The following is a 21754-nucleotide window of genomic DNA, read 5'->3' as shown; positions in this document are numbered from 1 at the left end:
GAAGTTCCTGGAATGCCCATTCACTTCGTTATACACTTTCTGAATTGACATCTCCAAGATGGGATCAACTCGGAAAATTCATCATAGCGGGCATGTGCATTGTGCATGCACAATTCACAATCCACAACTTTCAAGAGGCATCCAGAAGTATTTATTTAAGAAGTTAACAAGCGAATTCTGATGATTCATTGAACACGTATTTCAATATTTCGTGTAAGAAACTATTCCTGCTTGAACTAATCGAGCTCAAAGATTACCAAAAAATAATTACAAAAAAACATCCGGTATGTGTGTATGTGCGATGTGTGTGGTCTGTTTTCCTTGGTATTGAGCTCCCTTGATGGTTTTCAATTTTGCATGGGCATACTATACGCCGAAACACACATGCAGAGAAATGTTTATTGTCACAGAAAAGCTGAGATGTCGGCCTGATTCTATTTTCAGGCCTGCTGCTCAGCGTTAGGAAAGGGGAAGGCGTAGAAAAAAGGAGAGAGAAGGTGTTGATGATGACATATACGTACGAACACACATAAATATTTCTGGCAACGCTCCTGCTTCGTGGGTTGGTTTATTTTTCCGCGCTGTGAACAGTCAGAAGGAGAGAGACGAAGAAAATAGGGAAAAAGTTTTTTTCCTTCCTCTGTCCATGTTTTGTCACGCTACAGAGTTTTATCTATGTAGGCGATCCCATGCGGCCGAAAAGTGAGCCCGTAATTTGTTACAAAAAGTGAGCCCGGAACGAAACGCGGCAAGTATGTGTGGAAGGTGTGGAGGGGGAGGATGGCTTCTGGGTCCGAATCAAGATCAGAATCAATTTGATTATAATTAGTACGAAGGTCGCATAGTGATACTATACAGAAGGAGGTCCCGAAGTAAAAGACTGCAAAAGGACCTCTTTTTTTAATTTTTTTGTGTTACATCTTAGTTCTCCAGACTAGCTTTAATGCTAATCCAAATATTCTTAGGAGAAGTAGAAAAAAAGATAGAGAACAAAAAGCTTACGGTGTAGTTTGGAGCGACACCTTTGTACACCAAGAGAAACTCTTCGACCTTTGCGCAATCAAGGTGAAACTGCAGCATAAAAAATTACGTATATATAAAACACAGAGAAAAAATGCATTCTAACATGCTTAACGTTCGGAATATTTCTTACGATTCCATGGCAGGTTGAAGGAGCACGAGCAACACGGGCGCGAAGTAAACTGGCACAGAAATGCTTGAGTATACATGAGACTTCGCCCATCACCACTAATGAAACCAAGTGACAGTCAAGTCAAGGAAAGCACAGAAGACATCATTTTTTTCTTTACTGTAAATAATTATGATTCAACCTTGGCGCAATTCAAGAGGACAAAAGACCCTTTCCGTCCATTGGCACCGAAGCCACAACCTCCGAATAACGCGTGCAATGCTGCCAAGCTGCAACGGACGGTGCTACCTCGTCTACATTACTCGGCATGCATGTTCGCGCAATTCGAAGGCTCTGGGTTATGATCCCAATGACGTAAATTGTGCTTTTTTGTCTATTTTGAATCCTCCCATTACATATTTATACATGACGCATTATATTACGTTATTTAAACAAATGATATTCCCTGTGATTTCACTAACTTACTTGTCTGTTGGTTTCATAGGTTACGTCTAGCAAAGAAAATATTCCCTGAAGAAGATTCTCGTTTTATTTTGTTTCTTTAACATTTGTTCGCGTTGTTCGCACGCCTTTAATACTTCATGAAAAAAAAAGAGATATAAAGTGAGAGAGAGAGCAGTGCTCGCACCTAGAAAGAAAGAGAGTTCAGAAACTCATAGTGGCAAACTTTCGTTGAAAAGTAGTGTTGTCTAAATGGGCATTGCAAGTTCTTCGAAGAATGAAGCAGGCGACAAAACGTAAACCAGAAGTGTGGCAGTTTGGGCTAGTTGGCATGGCATGACGATAGTTATAGCGCGAGAACAAAACGATGACACAGAGACAAGAATGTCGTGTCCTTCGTGTCATTTTTATCTCTGTGTCGTCGTTTTGTTCTCGCGCTATAACTAACGTAAACCAGAAAACACACGTCCACATTTACTCTTTCCTTGTTAGGCATTACTGTTTGCAGGCAAAGCCACTTTGCAGATTGCTTATTAGTAATTGTTTTTTTTTTTACATGTGCGCATGTTGTGAAAAGAAAAGTAAGACTATTAAAGATTATTACGAGCTGTCAATTATAACGAGCTTAGTTTCCTGCCTTTCACTGCTAAAGGTAAGAAAAAAACAAAAAAAAAGCTACACGGAGTTTTTTATTGGCTTTTTTGCAGTAAATTTGTGTACTAGGGTGAAGCGCACTTGTTGCATTGCAGTAAAAGGAAGTGAATATTTGCATAAGTCTATTAAGCGTTAACGAATTGTTACTATTAGCATACTTTGACGGCGCCTTCAGGAAGCCAATTCAGCAGCGAAGACGACAAAACTACAGTTCATATCATGATTTTGTTTTTGAAACCATCGCTATCTCTTAAATGTGCCTCACATCCGCTTTATTCCTATTCCAAGAGATCTCTAAAGCCGTGAAGCCTCCGTTTGCCGATGTTTATAAAGTTTTCACATGCATAGTAATCTGGCCATATTGTATATTCTAAACTAAATCGGACAAAGTAGAATACCTATAACCTAAGTTTGCTTTCGTTTGGCCGCCATTCATTGACCCCATTGGTCTGTTTTGTGAGATGAAATGGCTTTTTTTCGTCCACACTGATTTCGTATGGCGTGCTGTTAGCGAGATGCGCAGAATTCATGTTAGAATGAGGATGTTGAATCTCTAAAACCACTCACCATCTGTAGCGCTGTAACTTCAAAGTCCGAAGTAAGTATTTTGCGCAGCGCAGTGCTGACGTTCCCTGTAATGCAAACTACATAATCATGAAAACAACATTTGCTGGGATTTTGTCTTTAAAAACCACAATATGGGGATTCAAAGCTTTAATAACGATTGAGGCAAAATTCGCTACGAGATGCGATAATTTCCGCCTGAGGTCGAATGCCCAACACAACTGAATATCCAACGCAACCGGATGTCCAACGCAACTGAATGTGCAATGCAGAAGATGAGTTAGAAACTGTCAGATAACTATATAGATGATTCGGTTGACAATAGATCGCACTTTCTCAGTGTTTTGAAAATATTAGATGCCATGTCGTATCTTTGTTTTAGTACTAATTTGCCTTTTTCATAAGAACAGTTTTAGTTTGGATTATAGGGAAGCACAACCGACTTATACCCATCTATCAGCACGTCATAGGTCGGCGATCGTACCCATGAGTCACCTCACTCGTACTCGCTCAGACTGAGAACAAGCCATGACTCCAAGTTTGAGTCAGTACGGATGAGTAATATCTAGTGAGTTTGAGTCCGAATGAGTCCGGCTCAGGAGATGTATGGTGAGTCTGGGTCCGAGTGAGCCAACATATATTTCTTGCATGAATCTTAATGAGTCGACCTATGTTCCTATCTACGCATCTTTAGCTTCACTAGCAGCCTTACCTAGATTCAGGATTATAGCTGCGTCTGCTCACACGTATTACACAGCAGTATCGTTGATACACCATTTCAATATTTGTTGATCAGAGCAGTGAATGACGTAGCTAAGGCGGTGCCTTGATTTGCCCCCGCCAACTCTTTCAGGCAAGTTCTTCGTAAATATAGCTGAAGCTGCCATCTCCTCTAAGAAAATGTCCTGACTCATTTGTAACCACTATAACTCGTATTCCAAGGAACTGTATCAAACGGCGCCAAGAAGAACGCTGATTACGTGATATGTTGGTGCTAAAGAGAAACTCTGGTGCATTCTCGACCATACTGAGATAATGCGGTTTTCACATAGTATTAACAGTCCTGCAACAGCTAGGGTGGTTCCTTTTGACCAGACACCCGTTGAGTCAAAAACGGAAACCGAAACAGGAAGCTGCTCCACCCTCCATGGTGGGTATGAAATGGCGTCACTATATCCATATGCGTTTACGTCCAGACATCCGATATACACCACCACGGCTAGCCAGGGTTGTAAACATAGATCACGTGCCTCTTCAGACACGCGAAAAGCAAGTTTGCGACGTCATCGGACGCAGACTCAAGCTGTGCCAACTCGTCCGAACTTACCAGTGACAAGTTCGGCGATGATTGCATTTACTATCCGAGCGTGGAAGCATCGCCTTTTCATTTTAACCCTCCGGCACGTGAAGCATTTGACGTGCCCCTAATGGATCTCCTCGTTGCTTAATATTGTGCATGCTTGCAAGACCCGGCGTCAACGACTACTAACACGCCGTATGCAGCTGAGAAAACTGAACCGCGCTCGTGTCGTGGTCGCCTCGTTGAAAAAAGCCCGTGCTGCATCCATCTGCTATAGGTAAATCGGGGTTTTGAAAGAGTGGGCCCTTGTATACGTCACATACACAGGCTGGCGCGCGTTTACAAGCATGATTACAGAATGGGCTAACAGTTTTTAAATTTGGTTTTCTAAAAACTAAACGACTCACGCTTGCAGAATTCGCCAGATATAACCACAGTAAAACGAGAACACGAGTTCAAAGTTTTATTGAAATCGGTGAATATCGAAAAATCACCGCTGTTCTCCTTTGAAGACACGGTGGAACAAGCTAATTCTATAGGCTAACGAACTCTTGAGTCTACTCAGTCGGACTCACTCAGACTCAGATCGAGCCGTGAGACTTAGTCTCAGTTAGTATGGAATCAAGGGCGAGTAATATTTTTTGAGATTTTGTGCATGGGTTAGTCCAGCTGAAAAAGCGGTGCGACTGAGCCTGGCTCCTGAGAATTCCGATAGTCTGACTCCGAGTGAGTCCAAAGCGCAAGATACAATTCACGATTGAGTCTTAGTGAGCTTCAAATTTTTTTCCCGACCTATGGTCTGTTGCAACACAAATTGAAACAGTCGATTCCCTCTACAAGGCATGACGCAGCCGAACCAGGAAACACAAGCACCACCGAGGGCTCGACATATTTGCTGCTGAAAATTCGACAGTTTTAAAGCTTTTTCCTGGCAATGCCTGGTGAAATCGCGAAAATCAGATGTCAGAAATTCGCGAAAGGCACCCCCCCCAGCCCCTTTAATGTACAAACAGTTTGGTGATTTTCTGCGTGCGTGTCAGTCATTTGAGACGACGGTTTTGTGCAGTCTGAAGCTATAGTTCCCAGAGACGTGATAACTAAGGTATTAAACGTACTGGCGCTCGCTGTAATGTGTTGTAACGTTGCGAGCTTGCAAATTTACCACCTCGAAACGTATATATACTATATTATACGTTTCGAGGTGGTAAATTTCGCCTTGATATATCAAAGCGAAAGCCTCACATGCCTAATCAAACGTGAAAGTTGACCAAAGTCCGGCGTCGGCATCCCCCGTCCGCGGCGTCAACGAGACTTTATGAAAAAGTCATCACGTGCTGACGTCACCGCATGACGTCACCACGACGCCACATATAGCCAAAATTTGTGACGTCATCATGACGTCGTATGGCCACATCACCACATGACATCCCTGCTTGTCCCGAGGTCGGCCTATGGGAGAGGCAGTGCAAAACAAGGCGACGTGCAGGACGCTTTCGGAAGGGTCGTGTGGGAGATTTAATATATCGATTTAGAAGGAAAATAAGGTGGCTTTCGTTTTCGAGTCGACTGAGGCGGACGTAACAGGGACCCTGCGAGTGTTTCGATGTTCGTCAGAGAGAAAGGTACACTTTATTTAAAAAGCAAAACAAAAAAGAACCTAGCCAGCCTTCAGCCAGATAGGTCGACCTATCAAAACAGCCATTCGGGCTGGTTAGTAACGATTATTCCTAAATGCAAAAAGCGCGGCGCAGTGCGAACCTACGCGACTTCAGAATTGAAAGCCACGGACCCTAGTGGTTATCCGCTTTCTTCTAGTACCCAACCATAACATGCACTTACGAAGATTTACATCTATATTTTTTCTAGCCATCTCTCTCCAGTCACGTGTCTATGACAGACGGCACTTGGACACCCGCCCTCAAACTAAGCATTAGATGGTTGCTATGATAACCCACTGGGTGACACCACACGAAAAAAAAAAAGAACCCTGCACAATTTGACGAGTCGCACAGCCAGGGGACTGCAAGCGACGTTTTAGTATTTGCAACTTGTGAACGAATTGATTGATTGATTTGTGGGGTTTAACGTCCCAAAACCACCATTTGATTATGAGAGACGCCGTAGTGGAGGGATCCGGAAATTTTGACCACCTGGGGTTCTTTAACGTGCACCCGAATCTGAGCACACGGGCCTACAACATTTCCGCCTCCATCGGAAATGCAGCCGCCGCAGCCGGGAATCGAACCCGCGACCTGTGGGTCAGCAGCCGAGTACCTTAGCCACTAGACCACCGCGGCGGGGCTTGTGAACGAATCACTTGTGACTCCCACTTCCATATAAAATCACGTCGCTTAAAATTCTCGCTGGTGCTGATCGATGGTAAGTGCATTTGTGCAACTTTTGCTTTATTTGTGGTCATTTCTGTATTATTAGAGCACCCCTGAGATTCGATAATTGTCTTTTTTGTTCCGTCTGCTTTCGACTTTCACTATCCCACGTTGCCAACCCTTTCCGACGCCCGTGGTTAGTATGCACATGGCCACTTTACCGAGCAACCATGGTCACAGTTTACATAATGTGTGCTCTTGTTCCGTCGCCTGACAAAATCTACAGAAAACAAGGCGTCAACCAAAAGTGCCACGTGCACTTTTGGTTGTCAACTTGACCTGAAGGGAAGTGCAAAAAAAGTCTTTGTATCGTTTTCTCTCTTAAAAGTAAAACTAAAGAAGAAAATGCGCACGAACCATCTCTGAACAAGTGTGGCTTGACGACGCAGCAGGTCGTGTTTTCAAAAATTGCTGTGTTGCAGTGGCGCTCGAATTGGGTTCCGAAAAGCAACGCGGATTCCTGAAAAATAAATAAATAAATAAATAAACTGTAGACTTACGTAACTTTTATAACACCTTAAAAAGATCATTTGCACAAACTTTCTGAAACACAGCTGGGTGAAATAATATTGTACTTTTGCGAAATACATTTTGCTCAAGTTTACTTGGGTGTCCCAATCATTTCTTAGTCACACAGGTTATCTCAGAAGTGAGTTCACTCGTTAAAACAGCAATGAACCGAGCGATCCGTAAAAAAAACGGCACAATGAACCCACGGCAACTGACCATGATGACAACCACACTTCATCTCAGCTATGACTTTTCAAATACCTGCCCAACCTATAGCTCCGGCCAAAGTGTACACTTTCACAGCCTGTAAAAAGGTGTTTTTTTCTAGATAACTGTCATGCACTTGCTAGCACGCTTTGACATACTATAGAGTGTAGTCTACAGAGCCTCAGCTCTCCAAAGCGCTGCGGCGTATCGTCTAAGAAGCACCTCCTTGGAGCTATAGAAGGTTTAGGTTTTGGCCCCCTCTTCTATCCCTTCTTTAATCTCCGTCTCTCTCCCTTGAATTTATGAAGATCCTCTTACTTGCACTTACTATATAGTATTTCAGCATGGCTGCTTGTCATATGCATGACGTTTCGCCTCAGCTAGTATACGTTAAGCCCCGAAAATGTTCTGATGATTCTACTACAATACTCGCAACTGGAGCCCTTACAAAGGAAAGAAAAACTGCGTGAAACACAGAGGATCAGTGAAAGGAGGATGCGGGCAACAGGGCTCCCTTAAAACAAGGTGTCATCGCAATCGCGTAATCCAAGGCGGCTCAGTCTTAACAAAAAAAGAAATATGATAAAAATGGCAGAAGCAAGTCAATGATGAACCTTCTTGTAAGCGAGTCCTCTTCTCAGTGTAATTCCTTTACTCGCCATCTGTGTCTCATGCCGTTTTTATTTCAAGTATGTCAAACCCACTCCTCCAAGCATCGACTTTGGCAACCCTACAAAGGACACGGACATTTAAAAATGAAATGCAAGGCTGTCATCCTGCCTTTTGTTTTTCTATTCATGCTGTCGTAATGGATCATCTTAGAGCAAATGATCTGAACTGTACGATCCTTGATGTGCACTCTTTGAACTGGTGGTGCGGCCTAAAACAAGGCTCCTACAAAATACGGTTCTGTAATTGTCGTGACACAGCTGCACGTCTCCGCGCACATAACAAAGCGGGCTATCAATTTCATCGGATTTGGCTATTTTTTGTTCTTGTTGTTTCAATGAAGTCTGATTTTACCCTAGCTCGAGAATCCCGTCGAAGCACGATGATGCCTCCGCGGCACCCCATCAAAATTCACGACGTCGCCTCATATTTGAGACATCGCTGCCTCCATTTTTTGTATGCCGAACGCAAGAAACGTCGGTGGTGGAATATTTTGAAATTATTCTCCACCCCCCCTCCCGAATCATGATGAATCCGTTTCCTGGTTCATACAGAATATTTTACTAGTTCTAATTAAATAATCATTTCATCAACTGCACACTCTTTATCTCCTGACAACCGATTCAAAGTGACCTCGATTGAATTTGCAAATAAAAACGCTCAGATTATGCATGCATGAATGATCAACCCGATTATCCTAATCCTATGAAGTCAAAAATATAAGCTAGACTGCGACAATCAGGAAACAGACTAGTCGCTAAGGAGTCTTTCAGAGTGGAGCTCTTTTATATCAAGCACAGGCCGTCCAGAAGGTCCAGGATAAGGCGGTAAGGTTAAACCTTATGTCCCAGCGTGGAAACTACCTGAGTCACTCTAATGATCTTCGGGACCCGAATAAATTTCATCTTACCACACCATACTCATACTTTGGATACTAGAGAGATAGACGGGACTCTGACAAAGTCTTTAAAGTATACTTGCTCTAAAGACCTTTATCCCACACAGCTTAATGTTACATGAGGATACAAGAGCACAACCTTGATGGACATCGCCTCCTTGTATGGTTATATGTAGAGATTCATACATGCACTTCCCACCTGCGTAAACGCATCATAATGTTCACGGTGCTATTATAAGCTATCACTCTATCACTCGAAGATTGCACCGAGGCAGACAGTTGGTCAGTGTACTGTGGCGTTCCTCTAAAAAAAATTGGTCCCAAAAGCTGGAGGACGCAGGCCACATAAAAGCGCGATGACTTTCTCGAAAATAGATGTACTGTCGAGTCAACACCCAACGCTGTTGACTACAACAGCGTTTGATCCAACAGCTATTAGATACAAAGGGGATGGAGAATGGGGGGGGGGGGGATAATTAATGAAACTTCATCGTAAGCCTGTCATAGTGAACCCGTTCAAAGTGTAGCTTTCCTGCAAAATAGCCCTTATTTGGTGTGCTTTAGGAGCGCCGTTTCACACTCATCAAGTGGGAGGCCCACGGGACAGCTTTATGCTCTCCCACAGTATTGAGTGCCAAGCACTTTAAATTGTTAACATTTTTTACTAAACATGTCCCCCAACCCAAGGACCAAAAAAGAGAGTTCTATACTAATGTGTTGTTGTTTATATGCATTAAAGAATTTAATTTATAAAGTAATATATCTATAAGTGGTGTTGCAGTGAATTTTTCGGCAAACCTTCTCGTGTGACAGCTTGTCCTTCGAGATCCAGCATAGACTTGACAGTGTGCCCGCTGTTTGCAAAAAAAAAAAAAAAAACAACGAATGAATGTTATATAGCAAGAACAACCACATATGACGAAATATAGCATGAGACAGGATTACAAATAGAGAACGCAGCCATCATAGAACGTACTAGATACTAGATCTAGTGCACTGTAGTAATGAAAAGTACTTAATGGCAGGATGTTAAAACGGGCTAGCTTGAGAGTAGCGTACATAAATGAAATCTGTCATTGTTGCAATCAATATTTAGAATATACTTCTACAAGATTCACTTTAGCATTATGCTACTCGTCTTCAATGAAGATCCTCAGTTACGCTGCAATGGCGAAGCAGTTAATGCGATAGAGAAACACTGAAACCCTACATGAAGTAAGACTAGCAGCTTTGGGGGCGACGTGCTATAGCCGCTCTGCGCTCCCAAAGTGCGCATCGTGTCGACAAACTTTCTTCGTTGAGCTGCAGCATGCATTTCTCGGTGTTACCACATATAAGTACAATAAGCGCGCATGCAAGCGCACTTATTCTTCAGCGTGACTACCGTGTTTCTGAAGTTCTTTGTCCGTCGTTGTGACGACTGGCTAGGCTCATGGAACGGAAGGTAGGTGTGGGCTCATAGCCAAACTCTAGCAAAAACTTTGCGCCGTCTCCTGGGCAATTCGTAAGAAATTTTATGCAGCACTGAAGTGGCTCAGAGACGCTGGGATAAGCTTGGATGAGCTCGGTGGTACAATTTACTTGATCAGGCGTGTTCTGGCTCAAAATCTGTAACAGTAGAGCCACAGCCGCTATACATTATTTGTTTTTTTTTTCATCCAGTGGCCGCTGCAGAGCTACCGTTCTAAAATGCTGTCGCTAATGAGGGATGCTAAACGTACGTCACATGGGATCTGAGGACAATGAGCCCCCTCCTACCATCTGTTTAAGGCAACAACTAAGCGGGGAGCTTACTGCGAGCTGCCCAGATTAGGTTCACTGTTTCTCTCCTCAGCCAGCACGGAGCAGCAAGCTGTCGAGTGGCTGTCGAAATTTCGAAGTTGTCATCGAAATCTTAAAAAAAAAGGAAGGCGTAGGACTGCACCCTTCTTTGAACATTCCGGGTTCACAAAAAATCGAGAGTCAATTCAAAAGTCGCCATTCTGTTTATATATGCGTGTAAAATCAAACACCTAAATATAACAAAGTTTCGTACATTGCGTACAATTATTATTATTATTATTATTATTATTATTATTATTATTATTATTATTATTATTATTATTATTATTATTATTATTATTATTATTATTATTATTATTATTATTATTATTATTATTATGTTTGTATACACAAAAAACGTTAAGACACAGAGGCAATAGAGGAGGAACAGGCTGACAACCCCCACGTATTGGAGCACAGCGCCTGCTCCTTCGGGAAGGAGAGACAAAGAGGGAAAGAAAGCTGGAGGGAAGCAAACTTGTAGGACGTATGCACGGTTATTTTTGCCCCGCCGCGGTGGTCTAGTGGCTAAGGTACTCGGCTGCTGACCCACACGGCGCGGGTTCGAATCCCGGCTGCGGCGGCTGCATTTCCGATGGAGGCGGAAATGTTGTAGGCCCGTGTGCTCAGATTTGGGTGCACGTTAAAGAACCCCAGGTGGTCGAAATTTCCGGAGCCCTCCACTACGGCGTCTCTCATAATCATATAGTGGTTTTGGGACGTTAAACCCCACATATCAATCAATCAATCGACATATGCACGAAGACAGCTGCACGATCAGTAGGGACACCCCATTTGTCAAGGAAGCTTGTTAAGGTAACGAATAGCCAGAAATCTATAAAGACCAGAAAACCGAGTAAAGCGAGTAACTTAAGCCACCATACCGGACGACCGATCAGCCACCTAGTAAGCCAGACAGCATTTTAATAATTATTTCTGACATCTAAATACGAAAGCGACAATAGGCTGAAAAATAAAGAAAAAGTAACGGAGCGGTCATTCATTGGATTTTTCGAAAGAATAATGTGTTAGTACGGCACTGCGACATTTACACAAAGTTCACGCACATGCTTATGAAACGGTCTTGCTTGGTCACGCGCAGCAGATAACGTTCTCGGAATAAAGTTCAAATTTCCTAGACTGTGCTACCCACAGCTTCAAGGTATAATTTTTCCAGGTAGGTCCATACTGACGTCTGTATTTAAAATGGAACGACGGCAATTTCCCTATCAGTCGCGCAGTGCCTTTCGAAAACGGGCACTATATATTACGGCAAATGCATGGCTATATGACGCCGATCGTCATGGTAATTTGGTAGCACCCGTATAGAACAGCCTAGACGCTCTCTTACGGTAACTCAGCCTCGTGGATGCAGAACATGGTGCAAAACACTTCTTTGTTTCCTTCTCTCATTTCCGGCAAACTAATTTTATTCTCCCGCCTACGTGTAAATTGAAGAGAGCTTTGTTCCGAAGTCGCCAAGTCGTACCTTGCTCGCCTAGTTCCTCGCTTCCTCTCTTCACCGGCTGACTCCTGAGCCTCGCGAGAACCCTCTCTCCCAGAACTTGGAGGCAGACAACGGGGCCACTTAGGAGACCTTCGTCGAATCTGCGGGAGGGCATGGGGCAAGAGAAGTATACCTTATCGTAAGAGGGGTACGCATTGTGTACGTCATCTTATTGAAACATAAGACGTCGACATGCAGAGGTCTAAGACGTATATGGTATACTCGAACTGCGGTCAAAGTGAGAACGGTGAGGTATAATTCGTTCATTCATTCGTTCATTCAATAGCACGTGAGTGAGTGAGTGAGTGAGTGAGTGAGTGAGTGAGTGAGTGAGTGATCCGGAAGGCGCCTATGCTGTCATCACTATACGGCACTGGTGCTTTCTGGCGATGGAAGTACCCAAACCAGACCCACTCACGCTTCCAGTGGGTTTGCGCTCAGCAGCTTCATGTCTTGCGGAGCCAACCGGAGCATGACAGCCTTGCAGACCGTGGCGCCCAAGGTTTCGACAGCCGCCCAGACGTCTCCCAGTTTCCTCAGATTAGCTGGTTTCACCACGAGCACGGCACTGCACGGGTAATGTCACAAATTAAAAAAAGAAACAAAAGAACGAACAAACAACAGCAGTGTGTGCGCATGTTTGTTGTGTGCGTGACTATGGTGCCATGTTCCTTTTGCTGTTGTTCATCTCTCTTTTCTATGCACATTGTAAGCTTTCTATATAGAATCAACAAATAGCGACGCGACATGTGGCGGAACAACTGTGGATTCCTCTCCCAGTGCACTTAACCATTTGTGTTTCTTTTACCGCCGTTTTTTGACAACAGAATGGGTGCAGATGGCTCCCAATTTGGAACCGTATACAACTCAACTGTTATACTTTGATTTGGCATGCAATAACGCTCGTTTACGCAGTGTCTTTTTCATTTCGATGCTACTGACAAGCGGCGAAAGCAACTAACAGTACGTGAACTTGCGTAAATTATGTTGGCTGAGTAACGACGGAAGAAGCATGCCACCAAAGAAAGACAAAAACAGGTAAATAAGTAAATAAAAACGGCACTGAAATATGTGCAGCTTGAAAGTCAGGTGGAGTTGGGAAGAGCTATTTCGCCGACATTATCCCACACACCTCCACTATTCATGTGGCCCGTCTTGGCTTAACGCCAACCATGCCGATTTGGAGTGCTGCTTCATTGAGTGAGCACTTGCAACAGCGTAATGCCGGAAAAAATGTGTAAGGTAAAAATAGAACAGCAAGTCAACGTTTTATCACGTTTGTTTGATAGTCACAAAAATTTTCAGGAGAAAGGGAAGTTGTGGAAGATGAGGAACGGGCTGAGAGTACAAGGTGAGTGAATGCAGATCAAAACATTCCCAAAGGTCGTGATGTGATGCGTGGCGACCGAAGAGTGCAGTGGCGAAGTTGGTTAATTAATTGGATAGGGAAGCTGTTTGACGCATTTAAAGTGAGGAATCACACACGAGGAAGAAATGTGCGAAGGTTGTTCAAGAAGTACTGTTCGATGACCGAAAACGGTGCCGCGGAGACGTTTGTGTGTGTATATGTGTTAATGCATTGCAAATGGACCAAATTTGTTGTTACAACTTGTGATTAAACGTGGATTCTTTTCTATGACCGAAATAGCTATAGTCAAAGCAGGGAAGTCTCCGGGATCCCTAAGACCCAAAAAAGCACGCAAGTCAAAATCGAAACTAAAGCAAAGTACAGTTGTTTTCTTCGACATTGAGATCATTGTAATGATTGTGTGGGTTCTGAGACTCTCATTCGACACTACTAAAATGAAGTACTAAGAAGACTTCGGGAAAGAAGTTGGGAAAGTAAGGCCACAGAATCACAGTTGAGGAGTGGTGGATGACGTCTGTTGCACCAGGAAAATGCATCCGCTCAAAGCGCCGTATCTGATAAGCAGTTTCTTACCAGCAAAGTCATTACTGTGGTGACACACCCTCCTTATTCACCTGACTTGGCTCCATGCAATTTTTTTTTCTAAAATTAAATATTGCTTAAAGGGAAGCAAACTTGTCTAAGTTGAGTAGGTGCGGGCAAAAACTGAGAATCTCCCGCAAGGCTCCCAAAAATCCTTATTCCATGGAGAATAGCTGCCAATAATGGCAGCACCAAATTGAAAAGTTTCTTAATGCTAAAGGCGGGTGCTTTGAAATTGATAATGTCACTTTCAATTGATTCTGTGAATACAATAAATTATTACACCAATTTCTATTGTGTGTGTGTGTGTGTGTGTGTGTGTGTGTGTGTGTGTGTGTGTGTGTGTGTGTGTGTGTGTGCATGCGGCGCGCGTTTGATACTTCGTATACAGTGGCGAAACCACGATATGAGACACACCGTAGTAGATGACCGCCCTGAAGATTTCGTCACTACACGGGCCTGTAGCATTTCAAAAGTGTAGATAGCTGGACCAGTTGGTAACTATGGATCCATGGTATCGAAAATCGCGAATGTGTCCGTCCCGTTTTTCGCGCTCTTTGCTACCAAAGATCCTCTATAGCACTCAGGCTCCGTCGACATGCGACCGCTTCGGCTGTATCGAACCCGCAACCTTGGGCTCAGAAGCCGAGCACGATATTCGCTACACCGCAGCAGTGGACCCAGTGCACGCGCAGACCTCTGTTCTGAAGAATAGCGAGAAAAAAAAAGACCAACATAATGCTCTAACATAAAAACCTAATGTCGGTTTATAAGTCTACTTCCAATGCACGTGCAACTTCTCAAATGACTATAGCACGATGTATTCAAAACTTTTAACCTGCCGGTGACTCTTTCTGAAAACACTAGCGTGTCCTATTCAAAGCCTTTATTTGCTGGTGAGGTTTACTTAAAGTCAGTTGGATATGAACCACTATGCGCTGTTCCTCTTTATCGATTCTCCCATTGATATGCGCAGTATGCAGAGACACGTCTCGTCTGAATTTCAAGCGTCAGCTTATTTACTACGAAGCTATAGCGCTGCTTATATGTTCGAGGTCGACCAAATCGGCCACGCCGTATCACTGGAAGCTTAGAGCCAAAACGCTAGCGTAGTTAGGTTCATGTACACGTTAAACAGCGCCAGGATGTTTGCGTCAACTCTCAACACCGAGTTTCGCGGCCAAAGAGCCATTTTAGTCGGGTGTAACTCAAAATCCGTCCGCCGCGGTGGCGAAGCGGTTACAGTGTTTGGCTGCTGACGCTAACTAAGGTCGCGGGCTCGATCCTGGCCGCGGTGGTCTCATTTTGGCGGAGGTGAGATCGTAGAGGCTCCCGTACTGTGCAATGTCAGTGCATGTTAAAAAAAAACACCAGGTGGTCGGAATCGCCGGAGCCTTCTACGACGGTGTGCTTCATAATCATAATGTGGTTCTGGGACGTACAACATCATATAAAGTTGTTATAATTGAAACTAAAAATACGAATAATTCTTTTTTAAGCTTTAGGCAGCCCCAAGAAAAAATATTCCAAACCTTGCATTGAAAATTCACGAGCAATGAAGTTCGTGTAACATTCAGGAAAGGGTTATGTGCAGGACACGCTATATCGGTTGGTGACAAAACTACCGCTTTCTCTTTTTTTCTTTGAATATTTCAAGCATCATTACTAAATTGTGTGAATATATACGTATCAGTGCTAAAGCACTTCGCTTGTTGAAATGTGAGATCACCGTTTTTTTTTTCATCCCCCCCCCCCAAAAAAAAATCAGTGCTCAGCCATTGTATATCTCTAACCAAGTCACCAGCTTCGATAACACTAACAGTACTTACGGCTAACCAGGTACGCCCTTCTAACCGTCCGTCCCAGCATAGGTCTAAAAGAGGGAAGGGACTAGTGTTGGTTGCATTCGAATTGAGCTTACGAATTGAGGTCACGGTTAACAAGCAGAGGACGCCCTCGTTCGCGTTAGAAAACTTCATTACTGGAGAAAATTTGGGTATACAACCACCGCCCTCCACCCCCCCCCCCCCCCTTCCGGTCTGCTTTCGATGGCGCCTGTGTTAGCCGGGATGTCACTTTTGTAAGCGCAGTAATTGGATCGTTTGTACACAAAGAAACTGAATAAACATTCGCGGAAGGGCGGCAAAAAGCACGCAGCCGGTCCCGACTTCAGTTGCTATTCTCTTTACTTTTCTTTCCCGACGAGCCACTGGGTAAGAACAAGCAACCGCACCACGTGTAAGGCCTTGAACTTTGCCGTTTCGACAGCTACGAGTGCATTATTAGGCCCCCTCAAGGCCGAACACCTTCCCCGAACTAAGCTTGATAACTAACGAACAAGCTTTGCTTGACTTACTGTGTGTACTATACACGTGCTGTTAGTGGCGTGCGCATTCGTTGTACATAGGACACAAAAAAACCAGCGTTCTCACCTATAGAACTTTGAAGCATCACACAGTTTTTGTATATGCAGTGGAGCAACAGCCGACACATTCACTATCAGTGCCACACCAAAGCTTCTTTTACAGCGAAACCTGTTTTTGAGATCAGCACACGGGTCACGCGCGCCGCTGTAGTTCTCCGCCACCGCTGCCGCCGGTGTCCGTAAGCAGTATCGAACAAAAAAAAAAAAACCTCAGTAATTAAAAAAACAACGATGCAATAGATTTCCAACCCCGGTCCGCTGCGTGCAAGCCCCTTATTCAACCACAGATCTACGCCAGCGTTTTGTACTCTTATCTAAACTGACGTTAGGCAGGTTTGATGTCGGGAAAGGAATCACGTTTATATGAGTAATAAAGTGTAGTCAGCCATCACACAAGGCGAATTGCGTAACGATTGGGTCACCCGATGCTCCAACCCACTAGAAAGCTTGTTCTTGATCACCTAATAACTGTGGCGCATACCCACTTCAGGGATAATTCTTCGTCATCGTCAGCCACTGCACAAAAAAAATTGCACGAAATTCCCAACAAGTGTGTAGCGGATACCAAGCTTCTCAAAATAATGACGAAGAATGTCATAGTGAAGGCTGACCTACTACACGAAAATTGTCATTTTTTATGGCGTAGTGTTTACCCAGCAGTGCGTGTGTAGCAGTTACCCAAAGAGAGTTTAGCAGAGCCTCTGAAAGGCCACTCTTCAAGTTTTAGCTGTGACTGAGCCGCGCAGGCCTACCGTATTTTGTTGTGGTGGTCGTTGTTGCTATAGCAGTGAAACATAAGAGAGTCAAGAGCACGTGCGAATTAATGAGATATGTTAGCTAAGGGTACAAAGTATTATTCTTTAGGAAGGAAGAGAGAAGTAAAAAAAATTATCGACCATCTTCCGTGGTCAAATTACATGGGTCGCGAAAGTTGGAACGAAAAGTCTCAGAAACCTATTTCTACGGGAATCAACACCCGACGACGATTAAAGCGTGACAAGGTGAAATGGGGACAAGCAACCAAAACTAAGAAAACTAAAACCTCAAAATAATTTTTATTCAAACAGTCGCAGTTTCATATATGTGTCAAAGTTGACAATAAACTTACTTTACGGTGTATCTCACACCTGACTAAATTGTTGATTGCCTCAATTTTTCGACGACTGCCATAAATGGGGATAGGGGGTTGGGGGCCTATCTAGGCAATCTGCTGTCAGATGCTTTGTGTTTGGTTAGGCGTGTTCTTTGCTTCGGCGCATTGCGAGGTCAGCGCGGCATTGCTCACATTTATGTGGCAGTTTCGTGCGCACCTTCAATAGTTTAGTTATCTTCAAGTGCTGTTTACCGGTGTGACATTTCAGTGCTCAAATATAGCTCACAGAACGCGTAGGTAGCCTCTCCTTTGACTGCCGACTGCTTTCGCTGGTGCGCGGCCGGCGTGCCCTCGTCTTAGGTGCCGGTGAACGCGACACTCTAAGCAACAGGATGCTGTACTCTACGGCTGCCAAAGCTATATTTTCAAAGCTGCTGTCTCGCTGCAGTGGTATTCAACGATTGGACAGAGTGAGTTTTCGAATGACATTTCATTGTGCTCGTGAACACTTGTATAACAATTGCGTATGCGAAGTTGTTTGTGCATTGTAAGCACGCCATTTGGCTAATAAAAGAACTTTATCGCTTCAATTTTTGTTTTTTTTCTCTCCCGCATGCGATAAGCGAGCCGCAAGGCGCAGTTAAAACGGCGTAATAATAACGACACGTAAAAGGTCAGCAGTTATTAAAAAAACATTAATTTTGCGTCGTGTAGGTCAAATGCACTACCACTTCCGGCTGTGACGACATAATTTATTTTCGTAGCTTGTTTGTTGTTAGTTGCCCCCTCCATAAGTAGATGTCGTTGCCACCGACTACTGGATCCAAGGGCTTCTATGGAAGCTACGCTACCAGTTTACATATACCTTGTCATCTCCCCGAGAAGAACCATGATGGGATGCGAAGCAGCAGCGGTGCGAACGCCGTTTACCCAGCTGCAACGGGCGTCGACGTGAATGCTAGAAGAACGGATTTAAGCGAAACTCGGTGTAGCCTTTACTCGAGTAAACGTTTCTTTGAAACGCAAACACACAGGAGGCGGATTGGCTTTCGTGTGAGTTCCATCGCACATCGGCGTGCAGTCGAGCGTTGCGGGAAGTGGAGAGGGTGAAGCGAGAGAGAAGTGTGTTGCGAGTGGTCGGAGCAGCAACACTACCTAGGTAGAGTGTACTAGAAGTGTTGAGTGGCGTGACCACGCCTCGCCGCCTGATCCCTTCCGCGTTGCCAGCAGCGGCGCCGCTGCAGTCGAATAGAGCCGCGTGCAGGAACTGTTATGCGCTTCGGCTCCTCCGTCGCGCTATCTTGATGCAGATTTCTTCGTACCTGCCCATCATTCCTGTCTAGCACATGATGCCATCACCCTTGATGTATGACACGGCAACCTACTGAATTTGAGCTCCATAAAAGCCCTTGCGAGAGATGAAAATAATTCAGAAAAGGTGTGTCCTATACTGATTTCTTCTCTCTTGACTCTGTCTTCGTTGGTTAGGCGTCTACAATATTCAGAATAACTGAGCCGATTTATTGGAAGTTAGCGGTGCTCAGAAAGCTGTGAGATTAAAGAAACAAATACTGTGTCACACGCATGCAGAACCAGAAAGCCACAAGTACAGAGGAGAGAGGAAGAGAATCTGAACCTGTATACCACGAAACGTTTTCGTAGTCTAACTTTTCAGGGTATACTAAAATATTTACACGCATTCACAGCGACCACCAAGTGCGAAAGTTACGCATTCTGCTGCACATCCCACCCCCTCAAAAAAAAATATGGCATGGGTAATCATGCGCCAATAGTTTGCAGTTGGCAAAGCTGAATAAAGCGTGTCTCTACAAATGCGCACTGCAGATTTCACCTTTTCGACATTATGAGGTCTCAAAACCAGTTCAAGTCAAACGTAGTTGGATGAGAAAATAGTAGCTGTGGTAATATATATATATATATATATATATATATATATATATATATATATATATATATATATATATATATATTACCACAGCTACTATTTTCTCATCCAACTACGTTTGACTTGAACTGGTTTTGAGACCTCATAATGTCGAAAAGGTCACCCATTGCAACTCCCGTGCACCGGTTCAGTCGGCGGCTGATAGGCCTCGCTCCAGAGTTCACGCCTTCCACGGAACCTCGCAAGTGCCGATTACCTCTCCAAATGGCCAACGCCAGTCCGCAACCGGCGCCCCAAGGCCCCCTGCCAACACAGCCTCACAAGTAACCATCTTTCAACCGCTGGTTCCCTATCACTTTAGTGGCGGCGCCCATGAAGACGTGGACGACTGGCTTGAGCACTATGAGCGTGTCGCCAAGATTAATCTGTGGCCTGAACAAGAAAAGCTCTCACGCGCCTATTTCTACCTTGACGGCGGTGCGAAAATTTGGTATGAGAACAGAGAAGCCAGTCTCTTAACTTGGGGCGACTTCCGACAACAGCTTGTCGATACGTTCACCAATGTCGATCGACGCGACCGTGCGCAGCAGCTGTTGGAGCTATGGGTTCAAAAACCCAATGAAAGCGTTACTATGTTTGCTGAAGATATGACTCGTCTTTTTCGTCGAGCTGACCCGAACATGAGTGAAGATAGGAAGTTGACCTACCTCATGCGCGGCGTTAAGGAGCAACTTTTCGCCGGGCTACTGCGCCACCCTCCAAGCACCGTAGTTGACTTCATCAAGGAAGCTACGGCTATCGAGCGGGCGCTCCATCAACGATGCAGGCAGTATCATCGAATGTCTAGCAGCGCCCCAATCAATGCTGCCGCCATACCTGAGGATCAAAGCTCCCTGCGAGACCTCATTAGGGAGATAGTTCGCGAAGAACTGCAAAAGTTCCGAAATCCAGTTGCTCAAACCCCCGTTGCGTCCATCGCTGAACTGGTACGCGATGAAATCCGCCACGCATTTTCTACCGCTGGTCCTGGTGACGAGCACCGTCCCATGAGCTATGCCGATGCTCTGCGACGTTCACCATCTGGTACATCGCCGCCATATCACCCAGTACCAGCCCCTACGTCACCACGGCAAGAGCAGACCCTGAGCCGACCGCCAAGCCAACCGGCGTACCACCAGGCGTCCACAGCAGCACCGTGGACATCGTCGCAAGAAGGGAGGTTCAGACGTCCACCCCTCCGAAGAACAGACGCATGGCGCACAATCGATCGACGTCCACTATGCTTTAACTGCGGAGGTGCAGGTCATATTGCCCGTCATTGCTGGCACCGCAGTGATCCGTTCCGCCCTCTTCGAACATGGTCTGACGATCGACGTGCGAACGAAGAATACATACCACGCCGGGAGGACGCCTCTTTCCATGGAGCCCGTTCTCACTTTTACGAATACCGTACTTCTGACGAAGAGGCAATACCTACCCGCCAGCCAGGTTTGGGACGTCAATCCCGCTCTCCTTCTCCTGCTCAATCACCTTCGTCACACCGACGTACCTCCGCGGGCCTTAACGCAAGAAGGTCACCCAGCCCGCGACGGGGAAACTGAGGGCGGCGACCTCCGGGGGTAAGGTTGCAGTCCATGAAGATGACGACGAAAAGCCCCCATTACACGACGCTATAAATTCCACAAGACGCGAGAGCGACGACATTGTGACCGCTGACCTGAGTGTTTTTCTTGACGGCCAGAAAGTAACAGCCTTGGTCGACACCGGTGCCGACTTTTCTATCATCTGTCAGGACCTCGCCATCCGCCTCAAGAAAGTGAAGACACCGTGGACAGGCCCTCAAATAAGGACGGCAGGTGGTCAGTTATTGATGCCCTCTGGAAGATGTACAGCGAGAATTGCCATAGGAGGTTCTTCTTTCGTTGCGTCGTTCGTCGTTCTCGCCGGATGCTGCAAGGATCTAATTATTGGTATGGACTTCTTACGAGAGTACGGCGCCGTCATCAATATCCCAGACAGTTTGATTACATTCCGCAACAGTTCGGGAGCCCCTGATTGTACACAGGCGCGACCAAACCAATTGCGTCTAACTGATGACGATGTGGTTCTCCCTCCTCGGTCATGCACGCTTGTTTCTGTGGCAGCCGCTGTCCAGTTTGACGGCGAAGGAGTAGCAGACCGAATAACCTCGCTCCTTTTCACACACGGCATTTCCGTCGCAAGAGGTATCGTCAGTGTCGCCGATGGACGCACGGACTTGCTTCTGACAAA

At 45.0% G+C, this 21754-nt stretch overlaps 1 protein-coding gene across 2 annotated transcripts in view; it reads right to left on the bottom strand.

Annotated features, from left to right (window-relative positions):
- The window catches only part of nmdyn-D7 (nucleoside diphosphate kinase homolog 7), a 37844-nt gene that overhangs the window by 2816 nt on the left and 13274 nt on the right, over positions 1 to 21754 (bottom strand). For both annotated transcript variants that reach the window (XM_075871326.1, XM_075871330.1), the window contains 6 exons: positions 12527 to 12676; positions 12091 to 12209; positions 9579 to 9634; positions 6854 to 6956; positions 2813 to 2877; positions 1003 to 1071 (listed from right to left, as the gene is read on the bottom strand). In XM_075871326.1, coding sequence (XP_075727441.1) covers positions 1003 to 1071; positions 2813 to 2877; positions 6854 to 6956; positions 9579 to 9634; positions 12091 to 12209; positions 12527 to 12676 — 562 coding nt within the window. The remainder of the gene's footprint in view (positions 1 to 1002; positions 1072 to 2812; positions 2878 to 6853; positions 6957 to 9578; positions 9635 to 12090; positions 12210 to 12526; positions 12677 to 21754) is intronic.

Source organism: Rhipicephalus microplus, chromosome 1 (genome assembly GCF_043290135.1).
Source record: "Rhipicephalus microplus isolate Deutch F79 chromosome 1, USDA_Rmic, whole genome shotgun sequence".
Classification (NCBI taxonomy): domain Eukaryota; kingdom Metazoa; phylum Arthropoda; class Arachnida; order Ixodida; family Ixodidae; genus Rhipicephalus; species Rhipicephalus microplus.
This window is presented reverse-complemented; position numbering and strand designations above follow the sequence as displayed.